The 27694-nt window shown below is 59.1% G+C and overlaps 1 protein-coding gene across 3 annotated transcripts in view; it reads left to right on the forward strand.

Moving 5' to 3' along the window:
- NOL4L (nucleolar protein 4 like) overlaps positions 1-27131 on the forward strand; it is a 58727-nt gene extending 31596 nt beyond the window's left edge. Inside the window, exons 1-8 of one of the 3 annotated variants that reach the window (XM_082773223.1) lie at positions 3172-3286; positions 9264-9405; positions 18315-18586; positions 18808-18993; positions 19085-19276; positions 19359-19481; positions 19690-19891; positions 21633-24427. In XM_082773223.1, the coding sequence (XP_082629349.1) occupies positions 9297-9405; positions 18315-18586; positions 18808-18993; positions 19085-19276; positions 19359-19481; positions 19690-19891; positions 21633-21832 (1284 nt within the window). In that variant the 5' untranslated portion in view covers positions 3172-3286; positions 9264-9296 and the 3' untranslated portion in view covers positions 21833-24427. Of the gene's footprint in view, positions 1-3171; positions 3287-3558; positions 3837-9263; positions 9406-18314; positions 18587-18807; positions 18994-19084; positions 19277-19358; positions 19482-19689; positions 19892-21632 lie in introns of those variants that run through there. The other 2 variants (XM_082773222.1, XM_082773221.1) reach the window with 2 other exon arrangements.
- Positions 27132-27694: the final 563 nt, after the last annotated feature.

Genomic DNA, 27694 nt, shown 5'->3' on the forward strand with positions numbered 1-27694 from the left:
GAGTGGATCACGCTTGGCTGCTGGTACCCCGGCCCTTCAGACACTCGGTTCCCTGTATTCCGCAGAAAGCAAATTCCATCCACAGAAACTACTCCTTTCTTGCCTCTTTATTTGGCAGTGATTGGTGTACTCCCTGAAGTATGCTGTATTTCCTCTCCATCTCTTGGTCTTGGCTCCTCAGGGGAAAAAAAAAAAAAAAAAAAAAAAAAAAAAAGGCAGTTTTATTCATGCATACGCCAGATGCTAACAACTGTTACTCCTACAGAAGGAGCCACCAAGAAGTGGGAATACAGCCCTCAGCCCACAACAAATCTGGTCTATAATAAAGTTTCCCAAAGCTTTACTCTCCTTTTTTTTTTCCCGGCTCTGCTCTGGGTGCCAGATAACTTAAAATACAGCGTTGATAAAAGTTGTGTCTCCTCCTGCCACCTGACTGTGGCCCTCCTTCAGCTGCTCGCTGCTTTTACAGCCCTGCCCCTCTTGCCCCACTCTCCTTACAGGCCTCACTCGTGGCAGATTTGCATTTTTGATGCGTATTATCTCTTAGTGTGTGATGCTCACGGAGCATCAAACGCAGGAGGGCCCGTTTGTTATCTAACCTACTTTCCAGAGGCACAAGAACATCAAGTGACTTGCACAAGGTCGCCCATGAGTCAGTGACTCCTCTGGCATGATAGCCGGATCCTGCATCGTGCAGTCCTTGCTCTCACCACTAGATCCCTGTGCCCACGCTCATCAGCAACGTAACTCCTACAGTTTTCGAAAGGTGGTTGACTCCTGGACCTGGCAGCAGCCCCGGTGCTGCCTATGGAGCCTTGCCTGGGGAAAAGATGGCAGATTAGTACCTTAAGGCATTATTATCTGGAATTGGGATAAGCTGTGCAATGCGTGGGCAGTCAGGGACTCGGGGCATGGTTCTTGTCAAGACCTCGAGCTCAGGCTGTGGTGGCATTGGCAGTGACCTGCCCGGGCAAGCGCTGCCTGACAGGGAGCCCAGGTTTTCCGCACGGGTAGGTCTGTGTCCATGAGAAAGGGTTTGCAGGGATCAGAAGTAATGAACACACAGAGAGGGAAGGAAGCGACTTATAAATAATATATTTGATGTGTATTATATATATAATATAATAACAGTAGTACTGGTTTATTATGTGTTTGTTTGTTTTTTTGTTTTTTTTTTAAACTTAATCCCGTAAGGCACTTACCCCTGTTCTTGACAACCTGATAAATTATTATTACCGATTCTGTATCTAATTGCCAGTTATTTCCCCCCAGATAGTTTGAATCAGAAAAATGCCCACCAGCAGGCAACTCCACATGCTGCCCTCCGGAGCTCTCCCAGCTCCTCCTGGAGGCAGCCCCGCTTCCGCCGGTGAGCCCCACTTCTGCCAGCCTCGTGACCCCGAGTGCTGGCACAAACAATCGCATTTCTGTCGGGCTCATGACCCCACTTGTAGCGGCGGTGACCCCATTTGGGGTCAGGACCTCCAGCCTGCATGGGGAAAGGCTCCTGCCCGGCAGCTCTCGTGGAATTGCGTTTCCACCCTCGCTCCCTGTGTGGACGCGTCTGCTCGGCACTAAGTTTGCCGATGCGAAATTTAGGTTAATCCGTTTCCAAAGTGGATTAACCTAGCCCACACAAAGGCACTTAGTATAAAATAAGAGTGTCCACATGGGGAGGCAGCATGGAATGGTGACTGGGCTTTAAACTCGCACCCTTGCTGTTTTGTGCTCCTCTGCACGACAGCGCAGCCGCCTCGGTCCCGCGAGGACCTCCGCTCCCCAACAGCTTTGTGCCGGTCCAGCTCGAAGCCGAAGGGAGTGCAAGGAATAAACAAAGCCCGGCAATGGGAAGGGGTTAAAAGCCCGCTCCGCCGAAGTCCACGCGTCTCCCGTTCACCTTAAATGGTCACGATTTTATTTTAGCTCCAGGGAGGAGCAGCAGCCATCGAGCTGGAAGGAGCGCGGGGCAGGCCCGGGCTGGGGGCTGCAGCTGCTGCCCCCCTGTCGGCCACCTCCCGTGGGACCCCAGGGGATCCCCAGGGGACCCCCAGGGCCCCGTTTTCACCCTCCAGCCCCCGGCCCAGAGCTGGAGGGGCCGGAGCCCGGCCGTGCCCCGTGCGCCTCCCGGCCCGGTGGTGCGGGTCGTGCCTGGCACCCCCCGGGCGGGCCCGGTACCGGGGGGGTTACGGCGGGGGCAGGCTCCGCTCGGCTCGTCTGGTGGTAATTTCCCCCGAGTCGTTACCGGAGGGCAGAGGGACCCGGACCCGGGCCATTGGTGCCCACCGGGACACCCCCGGGCAGCCGGGGGGCAGCGGCCGCCGCCACCGGGGCGCTGCCTGGACGGGGCGGCCGGGCACCGCTCGCTGCCCGCGGCACCCCCGGGGCTCCGGGCACCGTGCCCCGGGCAGGGGGCTGCCGGGGGGGCTGCCCCAGGAGCGGCTGTAACGCTTCGAGGCGGCCACGGGGGCGCGGAGCGGGGCCCCCGTCCGCTCCCCCCCGTGCGGCCGGAACAAAAGGATTCGCCGGGGGCTGCAGGAGGGGGCTTGGGCACCGTGCGCCCACCGGGCTGCCGGCAACGAGACGGGGGGGGTCCGGCCCCGAGCCCCCGGGCACGGCCGAGGGTGACCCCAGCTCCCCGGGGTCCCGGCGCGGATAAACCCCGGGGCTGAGCCGAGCGGCCCCGGTCGGGGTGCGGGTCCCCGGGGCCGTGCGGTGCCGAACGGGGCGCACCCCCCCGGGGGCCGTGCCGTGCGGTACCGAGCAGGGTGCAGCCCCCCCGGCTGTGCCGTGCTGAGCCGTACCGTGCCGTGCATTCTCGCGGCTCTCCAGCAGGCGCCCGGCCCTGGACATTGTCTCTTCCTCCCGGAGGAAGGGCCCTCCCCGGCCCTCCACAATGTGCTCTTCCAGGCGCGGCTCCCCGCGCCCCCCGCCCGGTGCGCCGCCCCCCGCGGCCCCGCTCCCCTTCCCCCGCCGCCTCCGCCCCCTCCTCCCGCGGCCGCCGGGGCCCCCGCTCTCTCTCCCACCCCCCCCCCCCCCCCAACCTCCTCTACTCCTCGCCTCCCCGTCCAACCTCCCCCCCCCACACCCCCCGCCCGCCCCCCCGGGAGCCGGGAGTGACGCGCTCCGCAGCGCCGGCCCCTCTCCCCGGGCAGCAGCTGGCTGTCAGCCTCTCCGGAGCGCCGCCAGCCCGGGCCCCCTCCCTCCGTCCCTCCGTCCCTCCCCGCCCCGAGCACCGAGCCGCGCCGCCGGGCTGGCGCAGGCCGGCAGGGCCCCGGCCCCGCTCCAGGTAGGCGCCCCCCCCGAACCTTTTCCCGGACCCCCCCCCCCCCCCTTTCCTCCCCGGACCCCCCCCCCACCCCCCCTTCCCCTCTCTTTTTCCCCCCGGGGGGATGCGCGGGGGCTGCGGGCGGCGGCGGGGGGCGGGCGGGGCGGGGGCGGGGGCCCGGCGGCGGGGCCGTTCCCCAACTCCGGGGCCGGGAGGAGGAGGAGGAGGTGGTGGAAGAGGAGGAGGAGGAGGAGGAGGAGGAGGAGGAGGAGGAGGCCGGGGGGAGCGGCCGCGCCGCCCCGCTTCCCCGGGAAGTTGCGGCTCGGCGGGGCTGCGAGGAAGGGTTAAGGTTAGCGCGTCCTTCCCCGCGCTCCCCCTTCCCCGGAAGAGCACAAAAGCCCAGAAGAAAGTGGGAGGAGGCGGCGGTGGGAGCGCTCCGGCCCCATTAATTCCCGGGCACCGGCCCCGCGCCGCCGCCGCCATCGCCGCGCCGCTCCCCCGGCCCCGGCCCCGGCCCCGGCCCCGGCCCCGGGCGGGGATTGTGCTGGAAATAGCCTCCTCCTCCCTCGAGGTAAAGCCCTACTTACGTGTCAATCCCCGCCGCACGCCGAGCCCCGGCTGCCGGAGGCTTTGCGCCGCGATCCGTCCCCGCTTCCCCGCGGGCGAGGCCCGGCCGGGAGCGAGGAGCTCGGGTCCCGACGGCGGCTCCGCGCCCCTCGGTGTCCCCCGTCCCCGCCGGGCTCCGGCCGTGGCTGCCCCGGCTGCGCGGAGGACAGCGGTGCCCTTTCGTTCCCGGCAGGGTCCTGGCGAGGAGGAAGCGCCGAGGGGGTCCCCAGGAGCGGGGCGCGTCCGAGGGGGCGAGCACCGGGACCCCCGCGCCGGGCGACAGCTGCTCGGGGCAGGGACAGGGGCAGAGCACGGGCAGGGGCAGGACAGGGGCAGGGGCAGGGGCAGGACAGGGGCAGAGCCGTCGTCGTGCCCAGCTCCCTCTCCTCGCACCGACCCCGGCGTTCAGCACCTCCCCGCTGAACAGCAGGAGCGCGGCACGGCCCGGCCCGACCCGCGGGGGCAGCCGGGGAAGGGGCAACCGCAGCCCTCGCCCCCTGCCCGGGCGGCATCCTGCCCCTCGGTGACCGCGGGGCCTCTCCTCGGGGTGATTTTCCCAGAAGGAGGACTCCGAAGGGGGAGGGGGGGAGGTAGCGATCCTCCCTTCCCCTTCCATTTGTTGTTCCACGTTGAGGCTCCCCCGTTTTTGGGAAGTAACAAACACTCATTGTTGCCGTGTCCCGTACAAATCAGCAGAAATTGCCCTCGGTGAGGACGCCCGGAACCTGACAAAGAGCGCCCGGGGTATTTTGTTTGGTGCGTGGATGGCGCACACGAGTGGGCAGCGCGGTCACGGATCGCTGCCGCCACGGCCGAGCGTGCTCGGCTGCGCTTCGGGGCTCCTCGTGCTCCCCGAAGCAACGACCACTACAGCAATTGTGGCTGCGGTACCAATCTTTGCCCCGGAGTGGTTTATCTTCCATTAGTAAGCCTTTCTCTGCGCTGAACTGGTTAAGTTAGGGTCAAATCTGGTTCAATACCTTCTTGGCATGCTCGGAGGGCCGGGTTTAAACAGTTGCTGAGACGGAGATGAGGCCACCTTCCTGATAGCTGCCGCGTGGGCTGGCGCTGGGAGCTGCGTGCCCCGGCGGGTCGTGGCTGGCACCGAGGTGGGGTGCTGATGGGCCTGGCGGTCACCCGTCACCTTTTGTTGCCTCTAAAAACACCTCTGCTGCTGGTGGGAAGCTGAGCGAGGCTGCCTGCCGAGGGGTTGCGTGGCACACGGCCTCGGTTCCTGCTCCACGGAAGGAAATCCGACCGGGACAGGAGGCTGCGGCTTGAAAGGACGTGTTTTAAAATGAAAGGCCTTGAAAAGAGAAAACAAACTATCCTCAGAACCGGAGCCTGGAATATTTAGCGTAAGGCACGGCGTGCAAAGGACTGGAGAGACGCTTGCAGGGCAGTCCCCGAGAAACTGAGCCAGGCTGTAAAATAAGCAGGTTACCGATAGCCTTGCATTTATTTACGAGATACGGTTAGAAGAGCAGCTCCCCCCTGCCCTGCTCAGCCCGCGCTACGGGAGGTTGTTCTCCAAGAAGGAGAGCTGCTGGTGGAGAATCGCTGTCTAGCAATTAAAGCGTCGCAGTCCGGAGGTCTCGCTCCTGCTCCTGGCCCTGCCACCAGCCTGCTGCCTTCTTGCACGACCGGTGCAGCCGTCGGGACCCCGGGCTTCTGGCTCGGTAACGGGAGGAATACTTCCCCAACGCAGAGGAAAGTTGAGAGCCTCAGCAGATGAGTGCACACACGGTGCTTGAAGATTCGTGAATGAAAAGTGGGACAGAAACGCCGAGCGTTCGCTCTGCACATGCGAGTGTCTGCCTTTGCCAGTTGGAAAACATTGGCTGCGAGTGTCTGTAAAGCAGCTGTGAATATTGGACTGTAGATAAGGAGAGGAGCAGGGATGTTGTTTTTCCAAACCCTGCGCGGTGCCTGGAGTCCTGCTCCGATGTTTGGGTGTGGCTTGTGAACGCACCAGCAGGATCCGACTTCCCCTTTCAAAAGAGGAGCTGCACGCACACTGCCTGACCCTTGATCGCTCGGTCCCTTGAACGTTGGAAACAAAGCGATGGGACTTTACAGCGGGGTGAGAAGATCTCTCTGGAGAGCTGGGCAAAGCAGGAAGGAGGAGGGCAGCGGCCACAATGCTCGGGTTTGAGGAGGGACTGCGGGCCGGCGGAGCAGGGCAGGCGCTATCGCTCCCCTCCGTGCCACGGGTGGCGTGGAGCTGGGGACGAGGCGGCCAGTCCTGAGACAGGCGCTGGTAATGGATTGTGTTCTGTTTTCTAATGAAAGTTTCATTTGAAGTTTGTTTACAGGAAAGAAGAAATTAGCAGAGAGAATTCTCCTGAGAACCCAGAGAGGAAAAAGAATGAGCTGCCTGACTCGCAAGCCAAAAGAGGGTGGAAGGGTAGATTAGATTTACCGTATTGCTCCGAGTTGTAGCTGTTGCTACTGTTCAGAAACGCTTCCTTGTTTGCCTGGACAGCGGAGCCCGCTGTGAGTCTGTGCTCAGCCGGGTTTCTGGCGTTTGGAGAAAATTTGGAGCTGCCCACCCAGCCAGGTGTTTTGATCCCATGGCAGGGTGCTTTGGTGCTGGGAAGCTGTGCCGCAGCCCCAGGGTCTCCTGGCGGCTGCAGGGCAGTGCTGGGAGTCACTGCTGGCACGGGTGGGCAGAAGAGGAGGTCACAAAGCCTGGGTGTCCAACCCCGATGGGTGTCGTGAGGACAGAGCGTGCCGGTGGCCGCCAGTGGCCCTGCTGGCAGCAACGAGGTGGGCGCAGGGGCACGGAGGGTGCCACAGCCACAGCTGGAGCTGCTGGGTTGTGCAGCAGAGCAGCTCCCTGGGCTGCAGCCCTGCTCTGTTCAGGGAAGAGGCACAGAGGCCCAAGGAGCTCCCAGGGCACCATCGCTTGGTGCCAAGCAGAGGGGCTCCTCCAACAGCTCATGCCTCCAGCTCAGGCTGCTTGTTGCTGGGACCCCGTCGAGGTGCTTGCCACAGCATCACCGGCAGTATTAGCTGAGCTTGCTTGGGGTCTGCTCTGCTCCTGGACCCGTGCACTGCCCGGGAGGTTTATCCCGTTTGCGTTTTGGATGGTGCTGAAAAGCAGGCGGCCTTGCCTGAAAGCAGAGGGTGACACTGGGGACACGGGGATGGGGTGGCCGGGCAGGGTCCCGCATCCACAGCATGCTCCCTGCTGGTGGCTGGAGCGTGGACCTGAGAACATGCGGCCGCCTTGTTTGTCTTGAGTCATTTATAGCTTATCAGTTTCTGGTTTGATACCCAGGGCATTTCTAATAATAGGCTAATGTTACTGCACCTCGAGAGAATTGTACACGTTTGTACAGCACTTTACATAGCATGTGCATGCGAGGCATCTTCATGGCTCTGATTTTCTGACTCGTGTGATGCCTCCTGGGCTACATTTGGGTGCTGAGGCTGGGCGTCCTGTGCAACACGAGCCCTGCGGAGTTACTCCTGAGCCAGGCACCGTCCGAAAAACCTTCTGGTCGCTCCCAGGGCTCCTTACCCTCCAGCTGCCAGGTGTTCGGCTGTGGGCAGCGAGGACCTTGGCATTTGTGTTTGTCTCTTAAGCTCCGACAGTAATCTTGGGTAAGCCTTGTGCAGAAGGCCGGCTAGGAGGGCGGCTGGCTCCCTGTGAGTGCGTGCGGTAACGGGACTAGAGAAAGCGTGCAGCGGGGAGACCTGTGGGCTCCTCTCCTGTATGTGCAAGATGGAGTTTGCAGAGAGGCAGGATTGCTTCCTGGCTGGGGCAGCAGCTCGGTGTGCCAGCAGCAGCGTGCTTCCCAGTGTCTCCCAGTGCCTCCCAGTGCCTCCCAGCGCCTCCCAGTACCACCTGCCCTGCTCGAGCCCTGTACAAGTGCAGGATCTGCACCAGGGGCCCCTTGCCTGTGGGTGTGGTGTGTGCGGGCACCCCGGTCCTGGGGCAGTGGGCAGCTGAGCCGTAAATTCCAGGAAACTCCCCAGGAGGCCGGGGGTGGCGCGAGCCAGCGCCCGCAGCTCCTGCCTGGGGCCAGCAGATGTGTCTGCAGGGACAGGGAGCGGGAGGAAAAGCACAAACCTGTCTTTAAAGACATTTATTTGTTCACAATAAAAACTGTCAGCCAGAGGCAGCCAGACAGGGCAGTTTTTATGAGGCGCAGCCTTACGTTGGAGGGGTTCTTGCCAATTGCTTCTTACACGGAAAGGGAGCGGGTGGTGTGTGTTATCTCAGGACGAGGGGAAGGAAAGAAAAGGAGCTGAGCGTTTACAAGCCTTTGAAATTCTTCAATCAAAGGGAAGCGCGGTTGAAAGCGCTTCTGGAAACATTTTTGGTGTTCCCCTCCACCCCGCAGCCCTGGATGCGGTCTCCGTCCGTTATTTTGGGAGGGCGGCCGGGGAGAGGAAGGCAGATAAAGGAATTGCCGGCGGGGCCGTGTGGATGCGGGGACGCGCATCTGCTTCCTGCGAAGCGGCGTGCTCGGCTCGGCTCGGAGGGCTCGGCTCGGGGAGCTCCCCCGGCCCCTCCTCTCATTCAGGATCTCAGCACCGCCGGGATGGTGATGGTTTTGAAATCCTGCGGCTGACCTTTCCGGCTCTGGAAGCGATCCAAGGGCTGTGTCTCGAAGTACTGTAAAGGTTAGCCAGAAGGGAGAGAGAAAATGTCCTTTCAGCAGCAGGAGTGGGAGAGAGGAATGTAATCTATGCCGCTGGGAAGCCGCTGCCGGGGCTGGCAGGGCTCTCCTGCCCCAGGCGGTGCCTCCCGGGGCGGGCAGGGGCCACCGCAGCCCCTCCGCCAGCCTCCAGCCTGGACGAGCCTCAGCCACCCAGCCTCGGGGTCCTCCCTTTGCCAACACAACCCCCTTCCCTCCAGGGAAGGGCCTTTTCTGCAGCATCGGGCAGCTGGGGGCCATGGGGACCGATGGCACCATCCCCGGCTACCCCCCCGGACGCCCCCCTGCAGCAGATGATTTGGTTTCGGGAAAGTCTGTGATGTTTTACGGAGCCGTTTTAATGGAGCTGCGCCCTGGCCCCAGCTCCCACACGCCGCTCGCTTGCCAGAAACACGCTGGTGTGGATGGAGATTAAAGGGTAAACTCCAGGGCTCAGCCATCCGCTCCTACAGGATGCGAGCTCTTTCTAATTGTCCTCAATTAGAGACAGTGCCATTGCTCAGGCACGTCTTCAGGCAGGAAGCAGAGCTGGGGCGTTCTCCGCTGGGAAAACCACCTACCCCGGGGCTGCTCGCCAGGGCTCGGGGCCGGCAAGTTTCCGTGGGGTGCAGGAGCTGGGGGCGAGTGGCTTTTAGGAGGGCGTGCGGCCGGGAGATGCTAGAGCTGGGGAACGGAGGAAAGAAAATAGCTGGGCGCCTTAACCCTTTCCTGCTTGCCCCTAGGATGAGACATCGGTGAGCAGCGAGGACTTTGATATGAACGACTCCACATGGATCTCAGCTGACCAGCACCTGAACTCCAGCCTGAGCCCCAGCCAGGACGAGAGCATGCGCAGCCCGCAGAACCTGCACGGCCAGGAGGACGGTGAGTGCCCGCGGCGGGCGGGAAGAGCTCGGCGCCTCTCGCTCGGGATGTTTTTGTGACTTATTAAACATTAACCAGGCCTTTCTGATCAGGTGTCCCACCTGGAGGATGGATTTCATATCGGCACAGGCTTCGAAGCCTTCCCGTTCACCTCCAGCTTGCTGTCAGCCGGGGCCCTCCCCAGCTCCCAGCTGAGGGTCCCAGCTCCTCCAATGCAGGGTGCTGGGGTTCCCAGGCGTGGCGAGGAGACCCCCTTAGCCCTCTGCCTGCCACAGGGAGGAGACCAGCCCTTTGTGGTGCTGGCTGCAGCTTCCCAAGCCTGGGAAGTTGCCCTGTGGGTGGTATGTGTGGTCCCCAGGAGAGAAATGTGTCCTCTGCAGGAGCCGGCCACGATGAGGCTGTGGGGTGGCCGCAGGACGTCTCCTCTCTTTGGGCAGGCGCTTGGAAGGGGCTGGAGGTGCTGCACGTGGGATGGGTGGGAGGGAGCCTTTGGCACGAAGTTGTGTTGTGTTTCTTCTGTGAAGCGAGCTGGTTTAAAGAAATGCTCGAGTAAATAAGTGGTAGAAGCACGAGCTCAGGTCAGAGTTCATCTCTGTGATGCTTGCACGGGTTCGGTGCTCGGACTGCTCCTCAGCCTGTGCTCAGGAGGTTGAAGCCCTTATCCACGGCTCAGATGCTGCTGGGAGGGCAGGAAGGGATTGGAGGGCAGCCTGGGCTGCGGGGGGAACTCTACAAAAGGGGTCTGGAAACCCCCAGGAAGGAAAGGGCTTTCATACCCACGGGTCTCCCTGGGGTGGCTCTGTGTGGCTGGAGGCAGGGTGACCAGGATGCTCTGTCCATGAGTCCAGTGTGCCATGGCACCCAGCTCCTGTTGCAAAGCTGCACTTTGGGGAAGCTGCTAATTGTAAAACCATCCAGGAGCCTGGCAGCGTCAGTGGGGATGTGAAATTGTCCAGTAATGCACTTCCCTGACCGGCGAGGCTGTGCCGGGGCTGTGCCCACAGTGCTGGGAGGGCATTTGGGTGCTCGCACCGCTCCGGGGCCAGGCTGCACGCAGGGCTCCCATGGCAGAGCCTCGAGCACCCCGGCCTCTCTTACCCATGGCCTTGCCGGGTCTCTCCACATCCCCCAAACTTTGCTGTTCTCCTGCCAGGACATTTCAGGCGTGTGGCTTATCCCTCACCGCTGTATTCCCAAGGCTCATTTACAATCTAGAATGACACGGTTTTGAACCCTCTTCTCAACGCTATTATTCACCAGGACAGTAATTTAATAAGGGACGCACGTATTTAGGCAAATCAAAGTATTCTCACTCAAGCTAAATCCTTTCTCTGCCCTCTTAGGAAATGCGTCCAATTTTTCATGCCCTGTGATTTTTCTTCAAAAGCAGGTGTACTCTTTGGGGCCCTTCTTGGCTCCTCCAGTTTCTCTTGTAAGGTTCAGTTGTGAGTGATGAAGGACAAATAGCTCCTTCCTTTTGTGAGGAATGGAAGTGAACTGAAAAAAGGGGAAACCTGGCCCATGGCGCTCCCAGAAGGCAACGCCGTGGCCCAGGCGAGGGAAGTGCCAAGGGGGGACCTGGAGGGCACCAGGCTGGAGGAAAGGAGCACAGCGTGGAGAGGGGGCATCGTGTCGTGAAGGGAAAGGCGAATTACTGGCGGGAGGAAGTGAATGCATGTGAATTAAAATGTTGAGTGCTCTTCAGTTTCCTCTTCTCACGGCCCATGAAAAGTCTTTTAAAGAAGCAAACGTGGTTTCCCGTGTTCGTGCTCATTTATTTGGGCTGTCCACGTGCAAGACTCCCAGGGAAACCGGTGTCAGCAACCAGCACTTGTAAACTGTCCAAGAGGCACCGCACGGAGGGCAGAAGCCGTGGTGGCACCAGGGTCTGTTCAGAGTACTTCGTGCCTGGTCTCCTGCCCCTGAAAATCCTTCTCAGGTTCTGAGCTGCTCCCGTCTGCCGTCGTGTAATGGGAAGGGTGCCTGGAGTGTGTTTTCTGTGAAAGGCTTCCTGAAGCATAGACTTTTACTGAAGAGTTGCCCGTTTGGACAGCAGTATCATCTGACACGCTTGCTTAAAAAAAAGCCTTGTTTGGAGTACTGAAGCACCGACTTCAGGTCTTCTGGAGGGCTGCAAAGAGCGCACTCTCATATGACACACAAGCACAGCCGCATGAAATCCAGAAAGGCGTGAGAGCAGGAAGCGGCTGTCCCACGCCTTGATACACAGGTATCTGCTAAATCTTCAGAGAGCTAAAGAGCAGCTCGGACAGAAGCCAACGCCTTATTTTGTCTGCGTGCCCAGAAACCTTGGCCCGGTATAACCACGCTGCAAACAGCGTCAGCCTTTGGAACAGCGGGGAGAACAAACAGGAGCTAATGGCTTGGGGAGGTAAGGGATAGCAGAAGACACTGTCGGGAGAGCATCAGCAGCAGAGATGGGGCTCGTGTTGGGACGCGTGGACGTAGGGACACGCCGCAGGGACACGTTGCAGGACGCAGAGATGCACAGCAGGATGCAGGGACACGGTGGGACGCGGGGTCAGACAGCCCTGAGCAGCGCCGCCGGCACAGGCACACACTTGCTCCTTCCATTTTCCTTTGTTACTCATCCTGCGGGCCCCAGCACGGAAAACGTGAAGCTCCCTGCAACATCCCTTCCCCGTAGGATGTTACTCACAGCGTACGTGCCCCGCAGGAAGCCGGTGGATACCCAGAGCAGCAGCAAGATCAACATCAGCTTTTTGCTGCTGGAGCTGAGCCATTGTGCAGGACATCCTGGAGGGACGTGGCCGTGGGAGCCAGCATGCGTTGGGAGCAAAACACCCCAAAAGGGGCGGCGTTGTGCTCACCCCACACCCGTCACCCTCCCCAAAGTCCCGGGCATCGGGCTCTGCACTGCCTGAGCTGGCTTCAGGCATGGGCAGCTGGGGTGGGGAGGCCAGGGGAAGGGGCTGCTCCTCGCCCCTGTCCTTCCTAGTAAGTGGGCTGGCTCCCCAGCACTGGTTCTGCCTCCTTGCAAGCACGGGGCTGCTTTGTGGCACCATCCTGGGACAGATTGCTCTGGGTGAGGTCTCTGCACGCCGTCCTTTGTGCCTGGCAGTGTCCCTGCTGAGCCTGGGCTGCCAGGAGCAGCAGGCGCTAATCCAGACCTTGGAGAAAGGACTTTCTTAACCTGCTTAGCTGCGAAGGCGCACGCTCGGCAGGGCATCCCTTGGGAAGGCTCCTGGGTGCCGGGGACGTCCCCTGGGAGCCCTTCGAGGAGGAGCCACAGGGATGTGCATGTGGGTGTTATTTCTAAATGATGTTCTGGGGAGCAAGGGGGGGTTTGTGGCTCCTCAGGACACGTGGAGAATGGCAGGGGCAGCACAAACTGTCCCACCTCTTTTGGTACCGCACACGCGCCATGGATCCTGGTCTCAGCACCATCATTTCTCAAGGTGCCTCTGACTCTGCACATCTCCAGGTTTCCTGCGGTACTGACACAGCAGAGAGATTTCTGGGGAGAGGATTAATCCCCTGGAAAAACGTTCAACCAGAAGCCAGGCAGTGCCTGCACGCTGAGCTCAGCCTGCCCCACACCACAGCCACCCCAACGGCTCAACCACAGAGCGCTCGCTGCAGGGATTCAGCAGGCCCTGACCGGATCTGTCTGTGCTTTTCACAAAGCCAAATTCTCACTTTTCAGGGCTCCGTGATCCAGTGTGGGACTTCACCCTCTTGGAGACCCCAGCTCGGGGCCATCCTCCCCGCTCTGCCCTGCCTGGGCTGTATGGGGCTGGTGGCTCGCTGTGCCCTCACCTCTCCCCAGGTCACCCTCTGTTTATCGGGGGGCTCAGAGGCCCTCTCCAACAGCAGGCACCCTCGTTCCAGCCGCTTCCAGAGCCTGAGGAATGCAGCGCTGGTGCTGAGGGACCCCAGCTTCACCCACCCTTGGAGCTGAACAGGGCACAAGGCTCCCTGCGCCTCCCTCCATCTCTTCCCCATCATTTTGTTTATCGCAAACCCAGCACCGCTGAGCTGGGCTCCTCAGATCCTGGAGCTTCTCCCTTGTGCCCCCACCTCCATCCCCAAGGGGGGGCAGCAGGGTGACCCCTCAGAACACACCTTAGCTAAGTAGGGTGCTTCCAGTCCCTTACTGCCACCATCCCGGCAGCGGGGACAAGGCAAATCCATGCCACGAGGCCTCCTGCAGCTGCGGTGCGGGGCAAGATGTCTGTCCCGAGGCCCTGTGCTGTGTCCGCTCCCTCTGGCCATGGGAGATGGCACCGGGGGGCACCGGGGGGGTGCTGGGGAGGGGCAGCGGCCTCACAGCGCTGCCTTGTCCGGCTGGGCCCGCCCGCGGCCGCGCTCCGTGCCCAGCCGTGCCAGGTGTCTGGCTCGCCGGGGGCTCCGGGAGGGCGGGCGGGGAGGATGGAGGTTTCGTCTGGGACCTAACGAGGTTTGCATTAACGGAGGAAGACAGGAAATACAGCGTCTGAACTGGATGCTGGCCAGCCCCGCTTCTGCGCATCGCCCGTCGATGTTTCAGTTTTTTTCTTTTTTTTTTTTTTGTGCGTCTTGGAGGAAATCGGCCGGGCAGGACCTGGAGAAAGCAGACGTCCCCTCCGGCCTCCCAGCACCCTGCCCTTGGGTGCTGAGGCCCTGGAACGCCGCCCGCTTGTGCCTGATGAAAGCTGTGCTCCTGCCCAGCAGTGGCCCCCCGCGAGGCCCCCTTTCCCACTCCGTCTCTCTAATTTGTATTAAGTATCCCTTCCTCGCAGGCTTTCCTCCTCCCCTTCTTCCCCCTTCTCGTCTCTTTTGTGAGTGAATAATTTATGGCACTTTTCATCTTCCTGGCTGTTGTTACAGTCAGACGTCTGTGGGATGCTTTGAACACTTTTGACAGTCGTTTGCAGGCTGGATGCGAAGCTCCAGCCCGTGCGGGTGACACGGCGCTGGGCACGGCTGGCACTGGGCACGGCCAGCAAAGGACACGGCCACTTCTGCCACCACCATGGGCATGGGTGGGCACGGCCAGGGCAGTGTGGGGAGCAGGGGGCTCCCCGGGACCCCAGAGCTCCCGGTGCTGGCCGTGGGTGGGAGGGCAGGGGCTGAGCCCCCCGTCCCAGTCCCGGTTGGGGGCTCGGTGGCCCCTGCCCCGCCGTGGCGGTGCGGGGCTGCGGCGAGGTTTCCGTGGGCCGCTGGCTCTTACATAAGCTCATTGTTTTCCAAGTCAAAAGAGGTTTTGTCTTCGCTCTGGAGATGTGACAGGAGGAGGAACAATTTGCCCCATTCATCTTTAATTCTGCCTTTGGACAGCGGCGTGGTGGCCCTCGCTGACATAGACGTTAAACCCAACCACTTCCCTGCCGTAAAATCTCCCGGGGAGCAGGTGTTGGAAATCTCCCCTTCCCCTCCTGATCTCTGCAAATCCAGTGTCACAGAAATCAAGGATAATCCAGAAGCCTCTTCAAAATGAAAACGCTGAGCCCTGATTAATTCATTTAATAAGTGACTGATCCCCTCCTCCCCCATCACCGCTACCCAAGAAGCCATTTTGCTTCTCCGCTTCCCTGGGATTGGCGCAGCCGGGGAGGGACGGAGGCCACAATAGACCCGGCGCTGCCTCCCCGCTCCGCAGCCGCCGCTCGCCCTCGCCCCTCGCCGTGCAGGAGCTGCCGTGGCCGAGGCAGAAAGGAGCAGGGATCCCGTGCCGAGGGTGCTCCCAGCCCGGCCCCTGCGCCCGGCCACGCGCGCCCGGCTTTCAGGGGCTCCTTCGCCTCCAGCCCCCTGCCCGCGGAGCCCCCCAGCTCCGGAGGTTCGATAGGGGAGTGAAATATTTCACTTCCCGACTGAAAGATCAAACCAGCTCGAAGTGACATTGTTTTTACAGTTCCATCTGCTTCAATTAGGTCGTGGGGGTGGAGCAGAGGGGCTTCCAATTATCCTCATTAGAGGGGCTCCTCGCTCAGCCAAACTCCAGCCGCGAGCAGAGAGCTCACGAGACTCGTGCTGGTTGATAATGAATATATTCATGGCTGCACAGCCTGGCTTTGCTCTCCTGCTGCTCGCGGAGCCCTGCTATTTATCTGTGTGTTTTGGGCGCGCTCTGGGAGTTTGCAGAAAAGCTCCCGAATCGCAGAAGTTTGGTGTGCGCGTGTCAGCGGTGGTGTCCGGGAGCGCAGCCCTCCCTCACCTCTGCTCGTGGTCCTGCGGATGCCACGTCCCTGGTGGAGGGTGCGTGGGGCCAGGTTTGGGACCAGGCTCTCCGACAGCATCCCCTGTGGCCTAGGGAGCCCTAGGTCTGGTCCTAGCACCGGGGGGGGGTCCGGATCTGGCCCCCCAGGGCAGCACTCGCTGCTGGCCATGGGCCGGAGCTGCCCTGGTGCTCCCTCCCGAGGGCTTCCCCGTTTTTAAGCTGGCTGAAGCCATTCCCGTTCTGATCCGAGGTCCTCAGCAATCTGGATTTGCAGCCGTTTCTCTGCCCACAAGACTGAGATTAATCCACCGCTCTACCAACAGAGCTTCTGGGAGAGCACAGCCCATAAAAGTGAAGAATTAAGAAAATTATCTGTAGCTCGTGGGTTTACAGACCTCGCTATTTACATCCATTCATCCTCGGTTTAAACGAAATTGTTCTTGCAGTAGGTGCTGGTCCCTTATGTTCGATTCCCATTTCATTTCCATATTCCACCTGAACAGGCTCCCGAACACCACTTCGTGTTTGCTTTCGGTATTTTTTTTTTGTCTGTAGCAAAGCCAAGATTTGTAAATGTGGTGGGACCGGCTGGAAACCTGGTCTGCAGCTGCTGTGCGTGTGTTGTGCTGCACAAAGGCAACCCAGAGACATTTGAAGCCGGGGGGGCCGTGCCTCCCCCTGCACCCTGCCCGGGGGTCTCTGTGCCGGGTGCCATGCCGGGGGCTGCATGCCACCCTGGGGAGCTGACGGGAGGTCCCTGCCGTGGGTGCTGTTGGTGTGGTTGCTGTGGCTGTGCTCGGGCTGGTGATGGGGCCTGGTGTGCAGCTCGTGCCTCTGCACACAGCAATAATGCTCCTTAATCCCCCCGAGAGGCATCGCAGGATGAGGCCGGAGCCTCCCTCTGAGCCCAGTCTGCATGTTTTAATTCGGGGATGTTTTAATTCGGGGGCTTGCAGGGGATGGAGCAGTCTGGGAGCAGGGAGCGCTCGTGCCTGTGCTGGGGCGGTTCGGGACACGCAGGGCCCTGGCCGGCCCCCACGGTCTGTTCGGATGCCTGAGCGTCCTCAAGTCTGTTTATTTTAAGGGATACAAAGTCCTGCGCTGCTGCAGCCTCTGCAGGGGTCACAGGAAAGTTCGCTGCAGCCTCTCATTAAAGTTCCCTGCAGATGCTGGCCGGGGTTTGGGGAAAGAAGGAGGAGGAGGAGGTGGTGGCAGCAACCGGGCACCGTCCCTCTGCCCCGTGCCCACACACCTTTGGACTCTGCGCCCATGTGCGGGCAGCTGGCGGCACGGGGACAGGGTGACCCCACAGCCTGACCCTGGGGCTGGGGACCAGGGACCAGAGGCTGGGGATCAGGGACCGGGGACCGGGGCCCAGGGACCGCCATCTGCTTGTCACCGGCTGCAGCTTCTTTGTTCGCAGCTCGGCGCACACTTGCACAGGAAGCGGCTCCCCACGTGCTTCGCCCTTTCCCTCTCGCGGAGGCACCTAATGAAATAAAGGATTTACTGCAGCGAGGGGGAGGGCAGGGGCAGGGGCTGAGCGGGGTTTGACAACGTTGTCCCTGGCCTGGGGTCGGGCTCCTTGGTGGGCGTGGGGCCGCTGGCAGAACAGGGGATGGGGACGGGGATGGGGACGGGGACGGGGACGGGGATTGGGATGGGCTCTGCTGCAGCCAGGCAGAGCAGCACAAACATGGGAGGCTGGGGACAGCCAAACACCCGGGTGTGTGAATGGACAGAGGAAGAGAAAGCGGGGCTGGGGCAGGGGAGGGTGCGTGGTGCTGCCAGGGCTAAGCCCGTGGGGTGCGGCAAGGGCGATGCTTTGCATGGGCAATGGGGCACTGTGGGGAGGCCGCGGCTGCCAGCAGAGCTTTGCATTTGGAAAAGCAGCAGCAGGAAGAGGGAGGGCAGGGAGGGGCGGTTGTGGCTGCCCTGGTGGCCCTGGGCATGGGGCTGAGCCCAGGAGGGGCACGGCACAGGGGGATGAGAGAGCCCAGAGGGGGCTGTGGGCGGTGTGTGACTGGTGCTGGGGGCACGGGGACGTGGGCAGGAAGGAGATCTTGAGGAGAAGCCTCGCCAAGGGGTCTGCAGCCTGTTCACAAAGCTCCCACAGCTGCTTGCAGGCTGCACGAGCCCGCTTTTACCTCCCCAGGTGATCCTGTGCTCACACGAGGGGCAGGTCCCCAGGTGCCGGAGTTCATCTCCTCCCTCCCGTGCCGGGTCCCAAACCGTGCCAGGTGCACCCCTTGTGAAAGCCCTCGGAGGCGAGGGACCCAGGCGGGGAGAGGAAATGCCCCTTTCTCCTCCCTGCAATGCAAACAGAAACCTAAAAGGACCAAATTCCAAAGTTCTTATTCAAGCCCGGGCGCCACGGCCCCAGGCAGGGGTGCGGACGGTGGGACTGACACCTCCAGAGGGACAGGGGGACAGGGGGACAGCTGGCTGGCTGCGGTGCAGAGGGTGCAGGGAACGACAGGAATGAGGTGGCGGAGCCATAAAGCGATGGCCCTACAGCCTCCACCTGCTGCCTGTGAGATCCTAGAGCCGGCTGTGCCCCGTCTGTCCCTGAGCACCTCGCAGCGAGGCCAGGCCTCTCCGAGCGGCACCGCGGCCGTGCTGTACGTCCAGCCGGGCTGGGGGGGGAATCATTTGGGGGGCCGGGGCTGCCACCTCGGGGCCGTGGCCCCAGGACATCCCTGGGGTGACCGTACGTCTCTCCTTGCAGATGACTCCTCGTCAGAGAGCTGCAGTGGGAATGGCTCCTCCACCCTGAACCCCTCCACCTCCAGCAGCACGCAGGGCGACAGCGCCTTCCCCGAAATGAACGGCAATGGCACCGCGGCCCCCATGGACTTCACCGCCTCGGCCGACGACCAGCCCATCAACCTCTGCGACAAGCTGACCCCTGCCCACGTCACCCCCTCCTACCAGTCGGACAGCTGCAGCACCGACGGGCTGCGCAGCAGGGTCAAGTACGCGGTGAAGACCACGGCAGAGGTACGGGGCCGGGCTGGGCTGCGCGGTCCCGATCCACAGGGCATGGCACGCGGGGAGCGAGCGCACGTGGTGCTCGCGGGCTGGGCTGCGAGGGGGAGGCTGGGACATAAGGAAGGGGAACAGCAACATCAGGACAAGGAAAGGGCTTCTGAGCTGCCCGTCCCATGGCTCTGCCTGCGGGGTGGTGCGGGGTGCCCACGGTAACCCCCGTCTCCTCGCAGTCCCCGCCGTACAGCTCCGGCAGCTACGACTCCATCAAGACCGAAGTCAGCGGCTGCCCCGAGGACCTGACCGTCGGCAGGGCCCCCACGGCCGATGAGGATGACGACGACCACGATGACCACGAGGACAACGATAAGATAAATGACTCGGAAGGGATGGACCCGGAGAGGCTAAAGGCCTTCAACGTAAGGACGGCACCGCAGGGACGGGGTTGGGGTTAGCGAGCCCGCCGTGCGCCGGTTCGGCGTTCCCACCTCGTGTCTCTGTGCTCTGCAGATGTTCGTGCGCCTCTTCGTGGACGAGAACCTGGACCGGATGGTTCCCATCTCCAAGCAGCCCAAAGAGAAGATCCAGGCCATCATCGAGTCCTGCAGCCGGCAGTTCCCAGAGTTCCAGGAGCGGGCTCGCAAGCGCATCCGCACGTACCTCAAGTCCTGCCGCCGCATGAAGAAGAACGGCATGGAGATGGTGAGCGGCCGCCCCTCTCCCACCTTGCCGTGGGGGCCTGGCAGCAGGGCCTGAGCACGGCTCTCCCCTTGTGTCTCCTCAGACCCGGCCCACGCCGCCGCACCTGACCTCAGCCATGGCCGAGAACATCCTGGCCGCCGCCTGCGAGAGCGAGACGCGGAAAGCAGCCAAGAGGATGCGGCTGGAGATCTACCAGACCTCCCAGGTACCGCGCTCGCGGCAGGAAGGCTGCAAAACGGGGCAGGAGGGGAGAGCGGGAGGACTCGGAGCGAGTTGGCGAAGCGTTTTCAAAAGCCTTCCTCAAAGTCATGGGGCTGCAGGGTGGGGAGATGGGGAGGGGGAGCCCTGCTTGGTCCCGGCCACGCGTCGGCCCTCGCGGCCTCGCTGCAGCCAGCCTCTGCTTCCCTGTGCAGGACGAGCCGATCGCCCTAGACAAGCAGCACTCCAGAGACTCCACAGCCATCACCCACTCCTCCTATTCACTGCCAGCCTCGTCCTACTCCCAAGACCCCGTCTACATCAATGGAAGCCTGAACTACAGCTACCGTGGCTACGGGTCCCTGGGAGGCAGCCTGCAGCCACCCGCGCCGCTCCAGACAGGGAACCACAGTAACGGTGAGTGGCCCCCGGCCCCCCCAGCACCCAGCCCCGCTCCCGCAGAGCCTCTCCAAAAATCCCCTCTGCCTCGGCAGGGCTCTGCCCCACGGTTCAGCTCACCTCGTTAGCAAGCTGTTAATTGTTGACCTGAACTTGGAAGGACAGTCTAGGTGGAACTGGTGGAGTGAAGGAGTGTCACTTAAAAAAAAAGAGAATCTGTAGCAGCTATTAATAATTAACAGAGCGAGTGCCTATCACCGCCCTGATCTCATGGCTGGTATGAGCCGTTCCCTCCCCAGCCTTCATCGCCTGCTCTCGGGGATGGGGCCAGGGCCGGTGCAGTTTGGGGCACAGCTCAGGATGGTGAGGAGCTGCCTGGCAAAAGCAGCTGGGGAAACAGAACGGATGCTGCAGGGCGAGAAAGCCGTAGGAGAAAGCAGGCGAGGCATGTGGGGCCGGCTTAGCTGTGAGCAAGTGAGCGGAGCAGAGCAGCCTGGGCTGGAGGAGGGCACATGGGGGAGCACGATGGGAACAGGAACGGGCAAAGCGAAGCTCCCCAGGCAGCAGCCCTTTGGCTTTGCTCGCCCCCCGGCCTGCCATACAGCCCCATGGCCACGAGCAGCCCTGCTGGACACCTCGGGGGGTCCCTCCTGGCCCTGCTCTGCCTTCACCCACCCCGTGCACCCCGGCTTCCTGCCCCTGCCCTCCCTGGTGGAGGGAGGATTTGAAGGGATGTGATTTCCGGAGTCCTGAGAGATGCCTGTCTGGGATTAACTCTTATCATCCCTTCCTAATGCTTCTTAACCCTGAATAAAGATCCCACCCTGGCCTCCAGCTGCTGAGACCTAATCCTTGTGGCTGCCGTGGAGGCAGCTCTGGGCCCCCTCCAGCCCAGCACGCACGGCCCTGGCCCCGCCGCCCTCCTCGTGCTGGGCACAGACACCGAGTGGGCCCTGGGCAGGAGACAGCAAACAGCTGCAGCCACATCCCACTGAGAGCCCCAGCAGAAGCAAACAGGCTCTGTTTATAGCAGACATCAGCAAATTTGCTTCTTTTTAATGGATTTTTAAACCTCTGCTTCCCAATTTTTTTTTTCCTTTGCTCAGGTGCTTGCCCAGCGCCGTGCTAGCACGCTGCCCTGGCACGGGGCAGGATGGAGCCCGCAGGGGGCTGCTGCCCCCAGGCTGCCTCCTCCCTCCATCCCCTACCGAAGGCGAGTCTTGCTCAAACCCACTCCCAGTGTTTTGCAGGACTCCATTTCATTGATGGACTAAGCCAGGGACACGTACAGCCCAGTGAGCGCACCCAGCCCTCCCCACGCCGTGTGTCCGGGCAGCCCGAGCCAGCAGCCTGTGCAGCGCCTCTTGGCCAGTGCCCCCGGGCTCCCGTGGGCTGCAGTTACCCAACAATAAAACAGGGAAACGCACCCTGGGCAGGATGTGACTTGTCACGTGCAGGGGAAAAAGCAGAGACTGGAGGATGGGTTTGAGCAGGGGCAGGGACGTCCCTGGCAGGCAGTTTGGCAGCGCAGGTTCGGCGCCTGGCAGCTCGGGGCTGGCAGGCGGCGGTCATGAACTTCCAGCAGAGCAGATGAGGCAGACTGCAGGAAGTGATTTTTGTAATGTTGACTCAAAAGTCCCTTCCCTCGCAGCTCGTGGCCGCTTACCTGTGCTCGGCTCCGAGCGCAGCGCTGCGGCACGGGGTCCAGCTGGGGACCTGCTGCCTCGTCCTGAGCTTCCCTCTCGCTTCTCCTTGGCAGGTCCGACTGATCTCAGCATGAAAGGGGGGGCCTCCAGCACGGCCCCGTCCAACAGCACCAGCAGGGGAATGCAGGCCGCCCAGCTCAGCCCCACGGAGATCAGCGCGGTGCGGCAGCTGATCGCCGGCTACCGGGAGTCCGCGGCGTTTCTGCTCCGATCTGCAGATGAACTGGAAAACCTCATTTTACAGCAGAACTGACTCCTCGTGTCTGCGTCGCTCCTCTGTCAAGAAGACAATTTATACCTGCTAGAAAGAGGCTCCCAGCAGTGTCCTGCTCAGGACCACCATCGTCCTCCCGTGAAGCAGTGGGTACATGTAGTTTTAGAAGGTGGAACCCAAAAGACCTGTTTTCTTTTACACTCCAAGCACCTGGGACTTCAGGCACAAGGACACATTTTTGAACCGTACCACCACACGTGCGTCCAGCTGACCAGAAGCCAAACCTGCGGCTTGGAAGGATGTGGGACTTTCAAGGGCAGAAGGGAGCCTGGGGAGGTTTGGGGCTGCAGATGTATTTAGAATAACCTTTGTGGACCCAAATGTTAGAATCCCGTCCCCAGATAATTTCCAAGTCTTAGGTGAGCTGAATCACATATTTATTGAGAAATGGACCCTCCTCACCCCTTAGTAATTTATTTTTCTGAAAATGGATTCTTTTGAGTTTGTACAGATTGCCAGTTTTTTTTGTCTGTCTGATCGGAAGGAGTTTATTCCTGTGAAATAACACATTCCATATCACTACACTACTAATTTCCAGGCAGCTATGCCTGTTTCTCTGGGGAGCCCTTGTCCCACAGGGTGCGAGTTCGCCATCCAGCCCTCGCGCCTGTAGGTTGCTCAGCCCCCGGTAAGCGCAGGTGGAAGCTGACCAACGGAGGGAGCGTCCTGCTTAGACCTTGGCGCTAAGCAGCCCCATGTAGCAGCAGCAGTGGGGGCTCAGATCTCCTGCAGAGACTCGGCAAGCTCAGCAGACCGGCTAGAAGGACGTCTGGCGCTCCTTTAAGTCACTGCAGATCAGAGAAGGAAGGAAGGAAGCACCTGAGAAACACTGTCTCGCGTTCACCATCTGTATTCTACCTCACACTCCATTGTGGGCTTTTTCCAGGACTCCCGAGCTGGCTCTGTGACTGTAAGTGTGGCAGACAAGCGGACAGGACAGCACGGAGGAGCCCGGGACCAAACCAGCAGCCAAGGACCGCCGGCGCCGCGCTCCGTCCCGCCGGGGTGCCGCCGCTGGCCCAGCGCGCGCCGACCACGCTCGCGCCGCGCTCCTCGGCGAGGGAGGCTGTGCTCAAAAGTCTGTGTGAAACCGACACTGGGGGTTGCAACAAGAGAATAAACTATTTAGAAACCACGCACGGGTGTAATAAAGGCTAGCGCGGACTCTCTGCGTGAAAGCAAGCTCCGCCAGCGAGCGGCTCGCTCCTTCCCAGAAGACGTTCGGGCACCGCTCAGCAGCAGACCTGACAAAAAAGCCCTCCAGGGCCCAGGATCCTCCCCCCCTCCCTGGCCACAGTCCTGGAACAAGCCCACAATTCCCAAAGTGTGGAAAAAAAAAAAAAAACAAACAAAAAAACATAGTCTGGTCACCATCCTGCCCTGTTACCGTCCCTCTCCCCCAATAATGCACTTCGTTTTGCTCAGTGCAATACCTACTACCAGTGCTGCTAAAACCAGGGACTTCGCTCAGGCACTAGGATGCTGAGCAGAGCCAAGCAATGCAAGGCGCTCTGTAGCCATATAGAGCAGCAAGAAGTGCTGCCTGACACCGCCAATTCTTCTCGCCGCCTCCCTCCCAGTGCTGGCGTGGCTCCTCCCGGCCCTGCTCAAGGGCAGGAATTGTCACCACGAGATCGATTTGATAAGTACAAAACCATATATAGCTCATTTTGACCAGAGATACTCTCTCTCCTTGGAGCCAGCTTTCTTTTTCTTTTCTTTTTTTTTTTTTTTTCCCCTCTTTTTTTCCTCTCTTTTTAGGCCGCTTTGAGCCTGAGGATGAGGGCTGCTGCTCTGCGGAGGGCGCGGGCAGGAGCTGCAGAGAGCCCTGCTGGCGCGGCCCGGGGCTGTTACAGGTAGCAGAGGCCGGTCCCCCGCCAGGAGTGGACCCGGGCAGCTCGTTCAGTAGCCTTCGTAGCCAACTGAACGCCCAACACACTGGAAGAAAAACAAAAACCTAGACCCAGTTCTTAGTTTCAGTACAGAAAAAGCCACCGGCTTTTGAGGACAGGCTTGCCTGGCCCGGCATCAGAAGGGATGAGGCGCTGCATTGACTGTTTTCCCCAAACCTTAAACTTCCCCTGACATTTGGAGAAAAGGGACGGAGCTCCCGGCCGCCCCGCGCAGCCCGAGCGTCCCTGCAGAGGTAAGGTGGAGGCCTGCTGGTGCCGTGCTGGTGTGGGAACGGGGAGCATCGTGTCTGCTCGGAGCACCCCAGGTTGGTGCCGGGCTCCCCCCGGCCCGGCAGGCAGGGGAGCGGGGCTGGGGTCCGCAGCAGGACCCCGGCCCCGGCGGCCGCACGCGAGCCAGGTTCCAGACTCAATGCTTTCCCCAGCACTTCACAAGCCTGCTTGGTTTGTCCACTGCATCCTCCCATACTTGGAATTTATGTAAATATTTATTTTTGTGTGGATACCATGAAGTAACAAACCTTTTACAAAATATGTAACCGCAGCCATTTGTGAAAGTCTTAATGTTAAAGAAAGAGAGGCAGAGACAATCGCTGTCCCAGAATTCTCTCTCTCTACGATTATAACCCAATTGGTGCCTCTGCTCCTGTAAGAGGCCCCGAAGAACATTTAGCCATAGGTTTGCCATCCAGTTCACCGAAAAAGAGGTTACCCAGGGGCTTACGAACAGATTGACATCAGCTACAGTTTGTTTAAAGTTTTATTTATACAAGTTTTAGCTGTCTTGACCAGATCACCTTTGAACTTGTCTTAGCATGTATTAAAGTTTAGTAGCTCTTACACTTTTTTAAACTGCTGGTAGAACACAGATGAGACTCATGGTTGCATAGGAAGGATGTTAAACAGTCTACCCTGTCACAACAACTGATGTTCATAACTTGCAGCTGAATGGTACAGACTCAGATTTCCAAAGCCCTGGTGACAGCCACATCTGTGACAAGTTATGAAACAAACGAGATCGACTACGAATTTCTCTGTCAGGGATTTTTTTTTTTCTTCTCATTTTATTTTTTTGCGAGCCACAGCTTTATGGTTTCTTTGGAGCAAGCTCCGCAGACATCTCAGTGCTCTTTACCTGATCTGCACCCAGCTGTGGCTCCTCTGCGGGCCAGGACTGTTTCGCAGCCACGTTCCTGTGCTCTCCCCAGGCAGGAAGGGGTCAGGATCTAGTCTAGGTTCTCAACAAGGAGTGAGCAGGAGCAGAATACAACAGCTTTCCAGATTTTCTGAGAGGTGAAAGGAGAATGCTGGGTTAGCAAATGGTCTGGATGTTTTTTTTGTTTAAGAAAAGCTAATCACGGATCGAGAAAATAGGCTTTTTTTTTTGGTGTTTTATTATTATTTTTTTTAAATACAACCATCCTGCCCTGGATGTGCGGTTCCCATGACGGTGTTTCTACATGGGAGAGCGTTCCCGGGATTCCGAGCAGATGTAACTCGTACCTCCCCGATCCAAAGGGCCACTTCCCTCCCACGGGTGGCTGTCGGATTTAGTACCAGTTCATTACAAAAATGCTGCTTTGAACTCAGAGGGTTAATATACTTTTGATTTGTAATTTTTTGTAAAACTTTTTACAAGGTAGCATAGTATTTCACCAGAATACCAACTACAATCCGTCCATGGTCTGATTTTTATATAATTTAGTGGTGCTTTAGAAACTTTTGTTTGGTTGTTTCGGAGCTGTACAGCTCAGTTCTTCGCCTGTATCTACCTAAGACCAATGTGAACCTTTGTATTTTTGCTCCTAATTTTGGACTCAGTGAAAGTGTACTGTTTACATGTACAGAACTCCCGGCCCCTGTGTGTTCTGCAAGACCTGCTGTTGAAGAGGAAGCTGCACCTCACCCGGTTCGTCTGCTTAACAAAGCCACAGACTCACTCACCCTCATTGACACACGTCCCTACCTTAAGGAAGACCCCACAGAATCGAAACGCCCTTTAAACAGCTTTGGGTTTTGCACAAGATATTATCACTTTTTTTTTTTCCTGTGGCCAATTTAAAGATTGGCTGCACTTCAAAATGAGAATTAATCTGAAGTTCAGTTCACTAAATAACCAGACCTCCAAACACAAATGGCATGGTCCTGCTATTTCACCATCTTCCTTCTGACATTGGAGGCACAAAGGTGAAAGCTGCCCAGCTCAATTTAGGGTCCAAACAATGGAGAAGCGCAATCGAGCCAACTGGGGGCTTGTGAGGAAGCAGGGGGGGGAAACACTCATCGGCATAATTGGAAACATACTTTAACTAACATGGTTAAATCGCCCGAGATGTTAATTTCAGATTAAAATGGTAGGAGAGCGTTCCCTCGGGAGACGGAGGGGCTCCAAAACGAAGCAGAAGATGGCTCTTCGGAAAGTCAGCGCTTTCCAGAGGGGCCAGAGAGAAAGCATATGGCACTTAATCCAGCTTTTAAGGTGACACTTTATTGCTTAATCAATTGATTCATTTCAAAATGATATTTTTGCAGATAGGCACCTATGCAACTTAATGTGGCTCTTAAGCAGATGAGCACTTCCTCCTCAACGAGCTTGATAAGAGTTATTTGTGTTATATACTGTGGATTTTTCCAGTAAATGTGGCTTAATATTTTAATTCTTAGAATGTGTGTCTATTATATATGTGATGCAACTTAATTCTGTTCTGTTTGTGGAATGATTAGCACAGGCCAACTCCCTGTTCCCCTCACTTAACAAAGACCAATGAGCTGTTAATCAAGCTGTTATCTCCATGGTATTACTTGCTAAATGCACTGATTTCATAAGTATGTGGAATCCTTTTTTTCTTTTGAATCTGTATATCATATATAAGACTGAATCTACTTAATAAACACTGTATAACAAAAAGGGCTCTCTCCTCAAAATCAACCCCAGCGGGGGCTGCTGGCTCCCCGCTGCGCCCCGCGCCATCGCCAGCCGCGTCTGCTCAGCGCAGCACAGGCGGAGCCCAGCCCCAGCCCCGCAGCGCGCGAGAGGTCAGTGTCATTTGCCACCAAAACGGCTTCTAAATTTAGGTCTTTTTTAAAAAAAAATTTACCATGCAATTATTTTGACATAAGCTGTGCTTTCCATTCCGTAACAGACAGCTGCAGTTACCGTAGAGAGCAGCGTTAGCACTCACAGGCGGGGATAGTCACGGATTAATGCTTAATTTATATTTTGACAAAATTAATTTTGTGAAGTGTCTGTTTTTTGTGGAAATATGGAGTTTTCATTGAAGTTTGTGGAAAGTTCTCCCTCTCCTCATGGAAAATACTGATTTTTCGTTATCAGCTTTATTCATTAAGTATAATAAATCTTTGCATCCATAAAACGTCTATCTCAAAGCGCTATGTAGATAAAATCTCCTGACCGGGCTCAGTGACTGGCTGAGTCAGGAGGGCCGAGGAAAGATGAGTCAAATCCGGTCACAGCTTTGGTGGAAATATCCCATTTTGACGTACGCCCTTACCTGTGATGCAGAATGGGCAGGACCTTCCCAGGGATTTGCTGCCGAAGCCTTGAGCGAGCAGCCAAAGGGTGCCCTGAACATTTGCACTCGTCAATAGTCAGCTGGGACAGCGCATCCCAAAATGGACCCTGCGTGTTAATTGCTGTTAACACACGTGTCTGTGTGCACACAGCTACTGCAGGTAATGCATGTCCCAGCACTTCCAGAACACCATTCAGTTTTAACACACAGCAAGCCCCTGGGGAAGCTTTGTTCCCAAAGTGAAAACCAAGCAAGGGAGGTGCTGCTGCAAGTCATGGACAGCAGCAGCAGCAGCAGTCGCGTGGCCGTGCAGGGCCCTTCCCCTACCTCTGGAAATTCCTGCTGCTGCTTCTGCAGCTCTGCCACGGAGAGCCTTGGCTGGGCTGTCCACTGCTCCA

The sequence above is a fragment of the Aythya marila genome (genome assembly GCF_965140915.1).
Source record: "Aythya marila genome assembly, chromosome: 16".
Lineage (NCBI taxonomy): Eukaryota > Metazoa > Chordata > Aves > Anseriformes > Anatidae > Aythya > Aythya marila.